This window comes from Cheilinus undulatus, linkage group 14 (assembly GCF_018320785.1).
Source record: "Cheilinus undulatus linkage group 14, ASM1832078v1, whole genome shotgun sequence".
In the NCBI taxonomy this organism is placed as follows: domain Eukaryota; kingdom Metazoa; phylum Chordata; class Actinopteri; order Labriformes; family Labridae; genus Cheilinus; species Cheilinus undulatus.
The window spans coordinates 33,663,195-33,679,530 of NC_054878.1; the positions used below are offsets into that span (position 1 = coordinate 33,663,195).

Here is a 16,336-nt window from a genome sequence, read left to right on the forward strand (position 1 = left end):
TTGATAGCTCAAGACTTGCACAACATATATATATATATATATATATATATATATATATATATATATATATATATATACATATACATACATATATATATATATATATACATATACATACATATATATATATATATACACATATATATATAGATTACACATATATCTAAATGATATAATACTGCAGTTTGTCATGATATTTGTTATCTTGTGTAAAACACTTTGAGCTGCTGTTTTGCTGAATGTGCTCTATAAATAGACTTACATTATCTTGCCACAGTCTGACCTACTCTTTAAATAAAGCGTCTTTTTTGTTTTTGGTGAATATAAATAAAACTGATTGATTTGTTGACTGAAAAGGATGAGGGCAATTTCTTTCAAATACCTATTTAGTCTAGATGTGTGCGTCTCAATGTTGTGATATCTATTTGTCAAATGTTTCTATAAGAGTTTGTTGATGGGGTCGAAGAGAAAAATAAACATTTGTCTAAGCCATTTCTAAGAAGCTGCCATCAAAAGCAGTTCTCAGTATTGTGATTTCATACAGTCCCACAAGGGACAGAATGGCTCTCATGGGAACCAAAGACCTCACACTGATGAATCCTTTCCAATTATGCTGAACTGGAAACAACAAGTCCCTAGTCAGCTTCACGCTGAGAGAGCACAATCTCTGGAGGCAAAACAATACCCAGACCATATCAGAAACTGAAATCAGACCCATTAATGTCAGATTTGGAACTGCTGGTGTCATTTCATCTGCGCCATTTAGGCCAAGTTTCATGAAAAGCAAAATCTAGGCGGTGTATTCAGACGCTAGAACACTGAGATGTATTGTTGAGGATTTGGAGATTAACCAAAGTACAAAGAAGTGTAGCTCAAAGATAAAGATGACTTTTTTTTTTTTTTTTTTTTTAATAGCCGCATGGAAACAAGAGATGACAAAAGTCAGTTTGTGCTCTCTCTTTGTTGTCTGGACTAAAGTTGTCTGGAACTATGGTTGGAAAACTTTAGAAGTACTTAATATCAATGCTCAGTTGCATGAACTACCCTAGGTTTCAACTTTAGTTCAACTCTCATGCAAAATATTTCCTAAAGCTCCTAGATTCACTTAGGAGGATTGAATAAAGCCTCTTACATTGCCTCGTTTTTAAGTGTTTAGGCCATGGCTTTCACTCCGGTTACTGTTATACACAACACGTCTGCACTTTAAGAGCATCATCCTTTTACTTCACCACAGGAATGGGGCAAAATAAGGATACGGCAGCATAGTGTTGTCCTGAACTGTGTGATAAAAAACACTGAACTGCTGGTGCCAAATATTGGTGTTAATAGAAAGAAACATGGCACTTTAGAGGGACAGCCCAGCCAACTAGTGGCACCTATGACATGAAAGAGGGTAACTTTCTGGCTGAATAACAGAAGACAACAGGATAATGTGGTGAAAGAAGTTCAGGGATGAACTGTAATATAAAAGTACTTGCACCAAACTCGGAGAGTAAATTCGTTAACTTTTCACCTTAACTTTATGGGCCAACTTAATATTCTTCAAGCCTCTAGGCAGCCACTCTGGTGCTTTCAATCACTCTGGCTGATAAGGCCAGGAAAGGTTGAAATTAGGTGGAGCTATAGTGAGAATTTATGACTGAATAAATTCTGAGCACCAGCAGAAAAGACAACAGACTCAACAAATCCAACAGGGTCTAGGAGTTACCAGTCAAACAAAATCATCCACACTCAAACACTGCTAAGAAGATGTCCAATCATGGTCTTTGATTTAAACACCTGGGTGGGCGTCCAGGGCCTTGAAGTTAATCAGAGACTGTGATCATTATGCAACTGTTGTGCATCATATCAATTAGTGAATAATTGCTGTACTGAAATATTATTCACATCATGGGCCTTTTCCAGTGTTTCCCACTGAATATGTCTGTACTTTAGTGGTGGAGGTTCCGCCGAGTGCAGCATTGTAATCAGAGCCTTTTCATATCAGATAAGGTCATACACAGCAAAAACAGGAGTGCTGATTTTTCAGTGTTAAACATTCAAGAGTTGACTCAATGTTGAGTTAAAATGTCATACTGTTGGTGTTATATAATGTTGTTGAGCCATCAGTGTTAGTCCAGGCATAAGCTCCATCCACTAGCAATTTAAATCTGGGGATGTATGGGTGGAGTTTTCCCAACATATCCTTGGGCAGAATGTTTAGATGTGTTTTGATGTCGCCTCTTGTACTGGATTCATGTTGTTTCTCAAGTAAGATGCTTTTGCACCATGAGTAAAGTTATCAACTGAGTTAGTCACTTCCCACCTGTTAAATTTATGTCTTTCAGGAAAAGCATTATCAGGCTTTGAGTTTGTCCCTCTACTTTGTCCATCCCCCACTTTCTCAAAGATGCTCAACATGAAGCGGCAAAATCAATAAAGTATGAAAAGAGTGTTGTAATGTGAAAATAATGGAACTAACTCATTAGGCCAATATAGTGTAAGGAAACTCGTTTTATGAACACATATCAATATCCACGCTCCACTGTGTCTTCAGGAAATGGTATGGATCTCTGTCATCTAAATATCCATAATTTAAGTGGCTATCACTCTGTTTTTCACAGTTTCATCAGTTTCCTATTTAGCAGCTAGTGTTTGAGGCTGTGTTGCTGTTTAGCCTGACTGAGCAGTCGCTGAAACTGACGTCAGGGCATACACTCTATAGCAGCAGTTTTATCAGAACTGGACCACATTTCTTTATGAAGAAAAGAGAAAAGAACAGCACTGGCAGAAAAGGTGTTTTTGCTCTTCTGCTGACCTGCTTCAGCATGAGGTTGTGAGAGTTCAGGTGGCGGGGGCTTGTAATGTGAGATGGTTAAGCCAATAGCTAGAAACAGCAACAGTTTTATCAGACCCCGTTTCTTTATTATAAAAACAGCAGCAAAACTTCTCTCTGCAGATATGTTTTTACATGTCTTCTGGTTTTGACATGAATTTTAGCCACCAACAAGCTTTGCTCATCAAACACTAAGGTAGCACTAGCCTGTATAGCTCAAGTTAGACCTGGAGCTGTCTACTTCCTCTTTTTGTTTTCTCGCTCTGATTGGCTCGCAATGAAAGCGGAAAATAGAATGTTTGTTCAGTCACTTTTGTATGGGAAGTTTCCCAGATGAATGTGAAATATATACATGCAATGGATAAATGGAAACAGTCTATCTGGTACGTCAGGTAAACTTGGATGGCCATTGTGAATATAACTGGGCAGCATGTTGTAGAATTGTCTGTGTATGGGAACCCTGGTATTGTATCACATCCTTTTGTATCTTGCTATATTCCATGCTATTCCCTCCACTAGACGACAGTGTTATAATCAATTTCAGCTAACTTCTCATAAATGGAGGCCAAAAAGAAAGGCATGGAGGCTTATTAGTTAACCAGTGTCAGTGTTTAAGTTTTAGAGGACAGACTAGTGATGGCTAAATTTGGTTAAATTTGTGTTTTCTAAAAATCCCCCAAAGCATCTAGCGAGTTCCTTCCCTGTATCTAAAAGTGCATCTTTCTTCCTCTTCATTTTCCACAATCACTCTTGATTAAGCCATTGTCCTGTTTCTCACTAATTATTTTCATTAAGATAGGCTGGTATGGCTCCCTTAGAATTTTCAAAAGGAAATGATTACTAAGGACCCTCAAGCAAAGTATAATGGAATACTTAAGTAGCAAAGTATTCCTTAAGTGATCAGAGGGTTTCCCCTTGCAATTATGTACAGACATTCTGATTGGGATTTCATATCATTAATTTCTTTCAATTTCAAACTTTTAAAGGGAAAATTTTACTTGGCTGCTGTGGTTTTGTGTAAGTGGACACAGCATGTTGTCTCTGTGAAACGTCAGCAGGCTAATCTACAGCTCACACAGCTGCCAGCATGGCTATTGTCCATTGCTTATTTCTAACAAATCACTAATCATAAAAAATAAACAGATATAAATACTCAACTTTTGATATACTAGAGTGCCCTGTGAGGAAGCATGTCACCCAGTGGGGCTTATCTAATGCTTTTGTGGACAACAATGAAGGCTTAACAGAAGAATAAGCTCAATCAGGCATTTGACACGCTGACTGTAATTGTTGCTTTTGGTATTTTAATGGGATTTGCTGACCAAAATAGAGAACAGATTCAGTCTTATCCTTTAATTAATGGGCAGTTCTTTTTAACGCTGTCATTAATTGTCTTCTAAGCTTCTCTTTTTTGTCCTTTTGGTTTTACTGATTATCAAAACTGTAAGCTTTTCATTTCTTGAACAACGGCATCAGACAAGTATCGTTTAGAAAATGACTTGAATTTGACAACAGTTTTATAATCTGTTTTCTGCATTAATGCATAAATAAGGTAAATAAGACATTTATCATTAACACTAAGAAAAAAAATGAATCATAATGTTATGTTTGAAGACAGATGCATATAAGCTGCAAATAGTGCCTATAAAAGGTTTCAGCCCCTTGAATGTTTCACCTTTTGATTTTATAAATCAATCATGGTCAATGTAATTTGGCTTTTATGTCAACGTGAAAACAGATTTGTACAAAATAATGTCAATTAAACAAAGTAATGTAAAATAAGTGACTGCATAAATATTAACCCCATTCAAGTAAGTGTTCAGAGGATGCATCTTTGGCTGCAATCACAGCACTAAGTCTGTGTGGATAGGTCTTAATCAGGCTTTCACATCTGGACACGGCAATTTTATTCCATTCTTTTTTCCAAAACTGTCTAAGCTCTGTCAGGTTGAATGGGAATCAGGCATGGACAGCCCTTTTCAAGTCCAGTTACAAGCTTACTATTGGATCAGATCTAGGCTTTGGCTCAGCAACTCCAGAGCATTTACCTTGTTGTCTTTAAACCATTTCTCTGCAGCTTTTGCTGTATGCTTCAGGTCAGTGTCTTGCTGGAAAAAAAATCTTCTCCCAAGCTGTAGTTCTTTGGCAGACTGAGTAAGTTTATCATTGCCAGGATCTTCCTATACTGCAGCTTTTATTTTACCATCTACCCTCACAAGCCTTCTAAGGCCAGCTGTCAAGAAGCATCCCCACAGCATGATGCTGCCACCACCATACGCCACAGTGGGGATGGTGTTTATGTGGTGATGGGATCTAGGCAGATTTACACATAAGCTATTTCTTCCATTTCATGATGATGGATTTAACTGATTGTTTTTGTACCCATCCCTTGACTTATATTTTTAAATAACCTTTTCTCTGAGGTACTTGGGGTGTTCTTTTGTCTTCATGGTGTAATGGTAGCCAAGAATACCGATTAACCAGTAATGGGACCTTCCAGACTCAGGTGTCTTGATACTACAATCCATACACATTCACTGCTCTCAGGGGATCTCCATTTCATTAATTGTGAGACTACTAGCACTGTTGAAATTGGTCAGTCACTTCAAATGGGGTGAATATTTATGCAATAACTTCTGAAACATTACATATTTTTATTTAACTGACATTACTTTGTAGACATCTATTATCACTTTGACATTAATTTTTTTTTTCTTTTTTGTTTATTGTTCTGGGTCAAAAAGCCAAATTATATTGAGCATGACTGATGTATAAAATCAATAAAATGGTAAAAAATGTCAGGGGGTATATACATTTTAGAGGCACTGTTAGTGTTAAGCTGAAGTAATGAAAACTCTTCCAAGGATGAATAAAGGTGAAAATTAACTGAAAAAAAAAAAAAAAAACATGAATCTCAAATTAAGTTACATCCAGCACTATTGAATTAACCTCATATTCACCTCAACCCAACTGTTTGTATTTATCCACATCCCTTACAGCTATGGCTCTATTTTCTTTCATTGCATAGCCTTTTTTAAATCAAATTAATGACTTATAAAACAAATACTTTCATTATCGCTAAAGAGTTAATGAACAGAGAAAATGCAATGGAAGCGCAATGATCTCAGTGTGTTCTTACCCGATGATGGGGTGTTTGAAGCCCAACTTGGCGGTGCTCTCCTGGATCTCCTTCTCTAGCCACGCCTGTGGCCGAACCAAGTACTTGACAAACTGTGACACCCACCAGACAGAGGGGTCGCCATGGAGACGGTGCAGACGAGGGGCCAGGTCTTCAGGGATGGCCAGGGGCAGGTATGGGGGTCTAGGGTGGAGACTGTCGACGATGGGTAACTCCACAACCTGGACGTCCTTATCGTGGGCTTCACCTGGAGGATCCAAAGACGTGAGTGATGAGTATTAGACACATAAAAGCTCAAGAGAGTGAAATATGGACTTTAAAGGGATACTTCATCATTTATTTATTTTTTTTTTAATTTTAGCAGTGTTTGTGACTTCTTTGATTTTACTGTGCAGCAATGTGCTATATAAATAAAGTGTATTGGATTGGATTTTGGCAAATTCACCCATTGCCACAATTCCTATAGTCTTAGTAATAGGTTTGTTTCATTTAGTTGTTGGTGCAAGCTGTTTTTAGATCTGGGGGGACCGATATACCAGCTGCACAGCTAACTCTATGGAAGCAGATGGTATTTTTTGCTTTCCCTCATCAAACTCATCAAATACACAATCCAGCAACTCCAAAACGCTCTTGTGGACAAGTTGTGACCTGCACATTAACCACGCTATGAGATAATCATGGAACATAACGAGACGGAGATGTTTTAAAGTTAAATGCAAAGCGGGAACTACACTCCAAACATGGCTACTGCACTGTGTCACTTCGCCCCGTGGTTCACTCAAGAAATAGTTCCGAGTATTTGCTTCACGTGTCGTAATGTTACATAATTATACGTTATTATTTCATAGTGTGGTGAATGTGCAGGTCACAACTTGTCCACAAGAGTGTTTTGGAGTTGTTGGATTGTGTATTTGATGAGTTTGATGAGGGAAAGCAAAAAATACCGTCTGCTTCCATAGCGTTAGCTGTGCAGCTGGTATATCTGTCCCCCCAGATCCAGAAACAGCTTGCACCGACAACTAAAGGAAACAAACCTATTACTAAGACTATAGGAATTATGGCAATGGGCGAATTTGCCAAAATGTTGAAGGATCCCTTTAATACTTACTATGTGCAACAAACAGTCTGTTACTGAAAGATATTTCATTCACAATATAGTTCTTCCATTATCTACCTGCTCAGGTACCAGTGGTGTGTGAAAAATGATCCAGGAAGGCTGGATTAAGTGATAGACTTTACTCTGGAAGATTCAGATGCCAAAACACACCATGGTTGTATATAATCCTCTGAGACAGAACTTTACAATCCTGGAAAGTTAGTGAAAAGGCAGCTATCGTTATTCCATATCCTCACTGAGCAGCAAAAATACCCTTTCCCCATCCGATACAGGCCAGCACTAGAATTCCTCCCATTGCATTGTAGTCTAGTTAAAACTGAGCCAGGTTTTAATTTTAGCCAGCAGATTCTGCATTTGTTCCCTTCTCTTTGCTGTTTTGGCCTTCTTCAGGTCTGGAAATGAGGGCTGCATTGTTCCATGCAAGACCAAAACTGCAAAAAAACAACGATTTTAACCCTGACTTTGCCCAGAATATTTCCTGCTAGTGAGCAAGACATATTTTATCTTACTTGTCAAGGACTATAGACAAATCTGGGGAAAAACAGAAGTCAAAGAGCAGCCATTACTGCAATGGTATACCACTTTGATGTCTGTTCTTATAATTTTAGTTATGCCAAAAATATTGCTTAAATTTGTCTGATATAATTAACCCGAAACGATACCAAATGAAGAGCCAGTTGGGAGCCAAAAGACTTGGCTGAGCCAAATAGATGGATTTTCCATCACTTGTCACTGTAGTTTCCTGAAATGGCAGCACCCACAAATAGGCTGTTGGATGTGTTTATAGACTTTGAGCTTTTTTTTTCCCCATCCAGCCTCATATAATTAGTATTACTCTGTGAGGAAATGAGATGTACTTGATGTACCTGTTCAGGAAAAAACTGGCACTCTTTATTAGAACATGAAACTTTGAGAAATCAGCAGATTGTCAGCAGAGCTGTCGGTCAGACAGTTGATAAATCTGTCTAACTACCACTCTGTGGTGTTACACAGCCTTTCAGTGTGTTTCACTGATGTTACTCTGTCAAAGAAAAATGTGATGCAGTGAGATATTTCAGCACTTTTCTTTGGTCTGATTATATTCTCTCCTGTTTGATTTCCAACAGGAATCCAAATCGTCCAACTCCTCTGCGAGGCCAGCTTGTGTGATTGATAGTTGCTCTCTGCTGTCCTTGCTGTAAGGCCAAGCTAAGGTAAGCTCCTTTCTCTCAAGGCTGTGTTAAGGCCAGGGGCTGATTCAAGGAGCTGGATTGAAGGTGAGACTGTAGGGCTGGTGGTCTGGCATTGGCCCCATCAGGCTGCTTGGCAGAAGACTTAGCCCTGGGCAGAAGGTTGAGCGGCGGCTGATTACGAAGGTCACCTCTCTGGGCAGCAAAAGCTCTAGTGTAGTGCCAGACCTCCACACATCAAGGCCAAATGTCCATACACAATACATGTATGAACAAAGGTGGAATACATGCAGTCTCATGTGCAGGGTCTTTTGAACAGCAACAGAAAATGTGATCTAAAAGGATTGAAATACAACAAAAATAAAAAGTGAATGTGTATTCACACATCCAAACATAACGCACAAACCCACAAAAGCCTGGGCTAATCTCATCTCACCAGAAGGGATATGCCTGGCAGACAAAACCTTCACTCCCTTTCAGTCTTAAAACCCGAAGAGAGATTTTTTTTTTTCCCGCTCGGTGTATGTGTGTGTGAAAACCGATTTACGTGAAAACAAGTTAGAGGCCCGTGTTCTGTCAGACTAAAGTGGCTTCTCTAACTGCAACAGACAGCCCCTAATGCGACTGCGAACGCGTCCACGACACACTTCTAAATAAATGGCGCAATGATTCATTAAAAATGGCCTTCTGCAGAAAAGCGACATTAAAGAACGTGCTAGAAAACAAGAACAGAAACAGAGGCCTCAATTTGTGTGTGTTTGCTTAAGCATGCACGGAATATAAATTGGTGGAAGCATTAAATATTGAGGAGAAAAAAAAATATTCCCAGGCCTGTCTCTGCTTATATAACAGCATTGGCATGATTCACATAAGGGGGGAACGGGCGTATTTTGAGGTCTGCACTTCTTGGCATAAAATGTACAGATACGTACACCGTATGCCTTCCTCCCACTGCTGCTTAATTAGATCACAAGGCTTCTAAATTTGATCTTTACTCCAAAGCCTCTGCATATGTTCCCCTGTATGCATCATGACTTCAAGGATATAGGCCTGCACTCTCACAGAGTTCCTACAAACCCATCATGCTCTGTATAGTGTGCCTTATAAATATCTCATAAGATGAACATAGCTTAGAAACAGAGGGAGGCTAGAGTGACACAAAATAGAAAACCTCACCATTCATTATCCATCTGAGACTTACTTTATGAACTTGGAGAACTCTTGTTCTAGTCTTTATATTGCAGAGAACATTATGTTTCTCCTGCTGCTCACACTCATAAGGCGGTAATATCTCCACAGAGAACCTCAAAGGAATACACTCTCTTTGGCAAATTAGCCCTTTGATCAACGAACCATTGTTCCACGAGAAGACTACTTTCTGCTTTATGCCTCCAGAATTTAAGTCCTCTATACCGCACAGGATGTGAGATGGTGCTAAGTCCTCTCATTCTGTCCACTGAACATAAAAGTTGTAGTTAAACAGCAGCATGCTTCGCTGGGCTAAATAGACAGTAAGGCTGGGTATTGGAAACTCATTACTCTTTCTAGGTACTGACAGGAATGTATCTGAGTGTAGGGAATGTAAGATTATCAAGTACAAAAAACTTGTAGTGAATGTCTGTTCAGATTTATGGCCATGGTTTTCTAACTAAAACCAATTTCACACCAGCGTTTTATTCAGAGAGTTTCTCCACAGCTTCTTGTGTTTGGATAATTTATAACATTTAAGAACTCTGGCTTCTTTTTAAAGCATGGAAATGGTTTTGTAGAGAAATATGTTAATAAAGCTTCATGTAAGGTATCAGAAAGTAGAGCTGGGATACCAGAACTCAAATGAAGGTTTTACAACTAGGATCCAGTTCCCCATCCAAAGAGACAGGCAAGGGTGATCAAAATTTATCCACTTTTTCTTTATAATCTCTTTAACTGACCAATTATAGTTGACTAATCTTTGCTTCTTAATTCAATCAAAATACACTTTCAGTTCTAAAGAGATCATTAGAGAGAACAGGTTGCTTTAATAAGAACTTTTCCTACCAAATATTCATCTTTGTTGGTGAAAATATAACTAAAAATTTATAAGATGAGCATGTGGTGTTGTGGCAGCATAAACTCACAGACTGAGCTGATCCAATACAATAGTTTACCCTGTTATACAGTGCAATTCTAACTTCTTTTTAAAATGGTTTTCCACCTTTATAAAGACTAAAATAAACTCCTGAATATAAATGTAAATTTTTATTTAAATACTCTGACAATAAAATAGCATAAAAAACCTAATCATTGCACTCTATTTAAAAACAAGTAATACTTAAGAAAGTTAAAAGGTCAAATATATATCCTTTTGTGAGTACTTACACTTACACTATCCCAAATAAACAGAAATTCTTAATTTCTATACTTGTCTTCTTATGGCGGCTGTCATGACAGGGCACCATGGCAGACAAATGTATCCACTACTGTAGAAACACCACATATGATGTGAAAGAATGCTACAAAAAGAAATGTGTGAACTGCTACTGGAAGCTACTTTATGCAGGTGCATTTCAGTCATGTTTTGCACTTCTTACTTGAGATGGACCACGGTTATTCTTTTGGCTGCAAGTTCAATTGCCAAAGCTCCTCCACATAACAGAAATGACGGCCCCATTTAAAGTTTCCATTAGCTGGTATTTTTTTGTCTTTGGCTGGTTTCACATTTGGAAGTCTGGCAGGTAAGTTTATCAATGGACAAAATGTCTGGCTTAAAAATCTGCCAATAACCAAATCAGTAAATAGTGAATAATTACATATTGTACATCATGTTATCAAGCAGATATGTTGTAAGAAGATATGTTGTGATCCTTTAAACTCAAAGTAATTTTACTACGACACACTTCCTGTTTGGTGCAGGGTAGTTTATGTACATAAGACAGCACATGGCTAGTTTAGGCAGTGAATATTCATGTGATCACCGTGGATGGCGTCAAACAAAGCCTATCTTCCACTTTAGAGCTACTGAACACTATGGAGGTAAATCAGAAGTATGGAAGGACTGCAGATAATAAAGAAAAAAAAAACACAGATGCAACATCTAGTATGAGGCCCGGGCCAAACAGAGAGCTGTAGTGGACTTTGATGAGTCGGTAAATCTACCTTTGACAAATTCGTGGAAATAAAAAAAAGTGTCCCCAGTCATGCTTTACCACAGTTATGAAGCTGTAGGACAGGACTTTTAGGTTTTCAGGTTTTTACATGTTCTATTGCTGTTAAATGGAGGGTACAGGTCACATATGGCCATCTGAAGCCAATATCCAGAATTCTTGAGGACTGACAGTCATTTTGGCCACAGACAAAAAAGGAAACTCTGGCCCCACTTTGCATTTCCAGGCTGCTGCTCAGCTCGCCCACCTCCAGTGCATACTTCCTGTATTGGAATTGTACAATGCAAGTACTGTATTGACTCAGATCAAGATAAGATGGTATCTGCAGCAGTAAAACAACATCATGGTTTCATTGATAAATTTCACACAGTAAGGGGTAAAATCTGTTAAAAGTGCCCTTTCTGGTTTGCACCATGAGCGATTCCAGTATGTTTAAGAAGGCCACTTTTAGCAGCCTCCTCATTACCTGAAATTACCTATACTCTTGTAGTCTTACTGCCTCTGTTGAGTAGACAGTGGCACATATGCACCATGTGTGAAGTTCTCAGCTGAGTCAGAGTTCCCACCTGTGACTTTATGTGCTCCTAAAGATAAAGATCTATTAACGTGTCGTTCTTGTTGGTAAGGAAATATATTTACTGTACAACTGTAAACTTTAAATTAGATACCTTTTCTTTCACTTGAGTAAATCTAAAGTCTAGTACTTTTACTTGTACACACGTAAATTTAAACCAGAGTAACTTATCTTTTACTTGAGTACTAGTAATAGTAATAGTTGTGCTGGTGACTGGCTTAAGGGGTAGCATCATTTTTCCAACATTTCCCCCTATCCCCTAACTCAAATGATTCAGTGTATCAGGGGTGACTGTATTATTTGTAGGTATTGTTACATTCCTAAGCATTTGCAAACTTTAAACATCTTGCAACTCTTCAATAGGGTCAGCTCACTGGGTGACTCCAATTTCTACACTGACAATCCAATGCTTCATCTTTCTGTTTAGTCAGCTTACAACTTGTTTTCCCCTCTAAAATGTCCTATTTTTCTGGCACAGAGCTGCATAGCCGGGTACCCTGTATGTGCTGATTACTTGAATGGGGATTTTCTTGTCATGTTTTGTTTTTCTCATTTCCCATAAGCGGGGAAAGAAAATCAGCAGGTCCCATAATGACTTTATCCCAATCTGTGATTTGCTCCCTGAGGCTATATGTTTTCCTGACAGAAATACCCCTGTCACAGATGCATTCCCTCTGCATCCTCTCACCGTCTTTAGATGCCTCACATCCTGGGGGGAAACACTTAACAGAAAGTGGGCTAACCATCTGAAGATAAATGAGAAAAGGTGGAATCTGGTAGAGCTGCTGCAGAAAACACCGGCAAAGTCAATTTCCCACAAACACAAGGGTATGTAAACAAAGCAAACAACTGCTCAGGATGCAGAACACCCAAAGTAGAAAGTGGCATTTTAATGTGAAGGTGACCACAAAGAAGTGATGGTATTTACCTGGAAATGACATGGCAGATGCAGGATGATGAGGGTTCAGGTGTAGCCAAATTAGAGTCCTTGAGGTGCAAATTTTGCTGCCACCCAGGCCAAAAACAAAACCCTTTATCAGCTGTAGTTATTTACATAGAAGGCAACAACTGAAAAAAGGGGGCTGCTTTAGCACCACTGCAAGTTTTCAGAGATCACTTTATTCAAATGCTGTAATTGTACCAGCCTGGAAAAACCCTCCATTTAATTAGCTAGATACTCAATGTATATCTACTTATTAATCCAAGGTCTTAGCATCCCTCTGTGGTTCAGTGCCCCAAGGAATGTTCTGCTTGTGCTGTTAACAAAACAGGCATGACCACAGGCAAAGCCAAGAACCAAACAGGCTTACATTAGCTATGCACTGCTAGTTAGAGGGCCTGGTCATCAGAAAACACTGCCTCTGCAAAATGCAAAACTTTATCAGGATGAGAATTCTGAATGCTAAAAGGCAAAAAGGAGGGGATGGTGTTTGTAGCGAGTTGGCTATATATGGATCTATAGGAGGCGGTTTGTGTGACCAGACACCAGAGACAGAGACAGATAGTGGGAAAGGACACATGAAAGGCAGGAGAATAAAAAAAAGAAAAAGAAAAAAAAAAAACAGAAAGGCGCTGTGAGAACAGGAGATAAGAAAGGAGAGCCCAGGAGAGCACAAGTCAAATGGAGCGATTGGAGAAAAATGAGGAGGTGAAAGGATGCAGAGATGAGAACAAGAAAGCAATGACAGGGAACGGAAATGATGGAGAGGCAGACACAGACACATTATAAAACCTCCAAATTATAACTGATCTTTATAGACAAACACGTTTGTTTTGTTAGCTGAGCAGATACAACATACTTACACTGTAAGACTACCCATTCATCATTACAAAATCACAATTTATATTCAAGCCTCCGTGCATCATTCAAAAGAGAATCTGCTTCATGAAATAGCAGGAAGATCTATTTCCATCAAACAAGCACATCAATCTTTGATCAGCGATACCCTGAAACCTCGTATACATATGAACTACCTCCTGCTTGAACATCATGTTCTTTATGGACAGCCCATGACTGGTGCAGAATTCTAATAACACACATACATCACTGCGTCTTGTATGAGAAAGGTGGCTAGTCTTAAACAACAGAAGGATGGATCACTGGTACATATTTATAAGGCCCTTCAACATGAAAGGCCTTCTTATTTATGCTCTCTACTCATTCCTAAAACTGTCAGTGGCTCTAGCCTTCAATCTCATGGGCATGCCATACATGAAATTCCACAAACTCAATCTAACTTTGCTAAAAGAGCTTTAATTTCTCTGCCTCTTCATTTCAGTGAAGTTACAGGGTCAGCTTAAGTGTTGGGACGCAGAGACGGATGGATACCAAACTCTGATACCAACCTGGCACCAGTGCCAACACGTCTGATACCTACCAAACCGAATCAAAACAAGGATCTTGGTGCTTCTTGTGGGTACCTTTCCATGCCACCCTCTCTGCTCAAGTGCTTCTTATTCCATTTCCTTAATAAAGCCTAGTGTTTGTTCATGCAGGACATGGTAGTCATACGCCCAGCCGTGATCAGCTGATGGCCAGCTGATCCTAATTATAGCCTCCCAGCTTCCACACCTCTTTCTCTCAACACAGCAGTTAATTTAAATATGACGCACCACACTGCTGCTGCTGGCAAAGCTAAACCTCCTCCACCCCAGCCTCCTCCTTTATAGCATAAAGCTTGTTGCGCCCACATATTCAGATTCATGCCACTATGGATTAATTGCTTTTAACTAATTTCATCATATTCAACATGCATTGTCACCAGTTATAACTCAAAGCATCCTATTTGACTGACCCAGGGAGCATCTTTTGAGTAGAGCCTTCTCTGCCAAGTAAAACTGTTGGTAAAAATGGAAAAATGTATGATGAGAATGTTCCTGACTGATATGAGTCGCCTGTGATGGAGCACCGAGATTTTACATAAGGCTGTCACAACAGTGCTTTTTTTTATCCATGCTCTATAGGCATCTTTAAATGTACTCATGTTAATTATTTACGCTAATGCAGCTTTTTTCACACACCGTCTTTAATGTTTTTAATAGACTTACGTATGTGGGTTTTAGCAGGTAGCTATTACTGAGCAAAAATAGTATTGATGGTGTTGACTATTTAGATTCTGTTCAAGAAAAGATCTGGATTGATCGTTTTTGTTTTTAATTATAGCAGAGAGAGGTAGAGTGATGGCCTTTAATGAGGGAGAGCGTTGCACACTGCACGGTTTATTGTTAAGCTCGTTTCAACAGAAAGGTTAGTTTATAAACAACAAGACAAAGCATAAACTTTAACCACTACCTTCTGTATTTCCGGTTTGCTTTAAAGATTTGTCAGTGTTTCTATGAAACATTGTGTAAATGTGTAATTGCAGACAGAGACTCGTCAGCGGCAGCTGTTTATCTAACATGTATGAACTGTTTTACTTTCAGAGCAGGGGTGAATCTAGACTTTTGGCTGGGGGGCCCAGGCCCTGATTTGTTGGGGGGGATAAAGTTTGTGTTCACAAAGACAAGAGATCAGCCTTTATTATTAAAAAATTTTACTTAATGATTGTAGTTGAAAAAAAAGTAGAGCTAAAAAAATAAGTAGGTAATAATGGTTAAAAGTCTGTAGAAATAAGTTATTAAAAATTTAGTTAAGTGTAGAGGGTGGAGCAGTTAAGAAAAATACAATTTCTATGATTTGGGTTATTAATTGATAGATTTTAAGATTTAACATATTGGTCAATTTGAAGTTTCAAGTTTGTTTACTGATCATTATCCTTATTTTCTCCTAAAGGTATCAATTCAGGCACTGTTTTGGCACTGGTACCATTTTCAAAGTTTCAATTTAGCAAAGGTATCGGATAAAAACCCAAATGACACCTCCCTGTTTCTGGCTCTATCCACTGTTCTGGCTCTCTCTAATAAAGGCCCCCTCCAAAATAATACTTCTTTATTGTTTATAAAACAGGAATTCTGCATACTTTGACCAGTTTGTCCACATCTTTGAGGACTGAATGCTCAGGCCACATTTGGACACCCCTGCTCTAAATACTGACTCTACAAGTCTTTGCTGCAGTCACAGCTGTGCTTTGATAGCTCACTGCTACTGTCAGCATGCAAAGATTTTTTTACATGACATGTTGAAATGTTGATGTTTTTCTAATTAGTGAGTGTTGTCATGAGAGCATTCTCTAATTAGCAACTGACATAAAGCTCCAGAGATCCACTACATCTAATTGTTAACCCTCCCACTTTTGCACTTCAGCAGTGTTTGCTTTTATACCACTGCTGAAGTGAAAACTCCCATCTCAAGAGTCTGTTATTCCTCTGGTGTGTCCTAACCTTCTCAGTGGTGGGCATATAATGCACCAGCCGTTATTTTCTTTTTCAATCAGGACTTG

At 38.8% G+C, this 16,336-nt stretch overlaps 1 protein-coding gene across 1 annotated transcript in view; it reads right to left on the bottom strand.

Annotated features, from left to right (window-relative positions):
* Positions 1 to 16,336, bottom strand: part of fut8b (fucosyltransferase 8b (alpha (1,6) fucosyltransferase)) — a 174,806-nt gene that overhangs the window by 19,212 nt on the left and 139,258 nt on the right. The window contains exon 8 of the mRNA XM_041805375.1: positions 5,955 to 6,201. Coding sequence (XP_041661309.1) covers positions 5,955 to 6,201 — 247 coding nt within the window. The remainder of the gene's footprint in view (positions 1 to 5,954; positions 6,202 to 16,336) is intronic.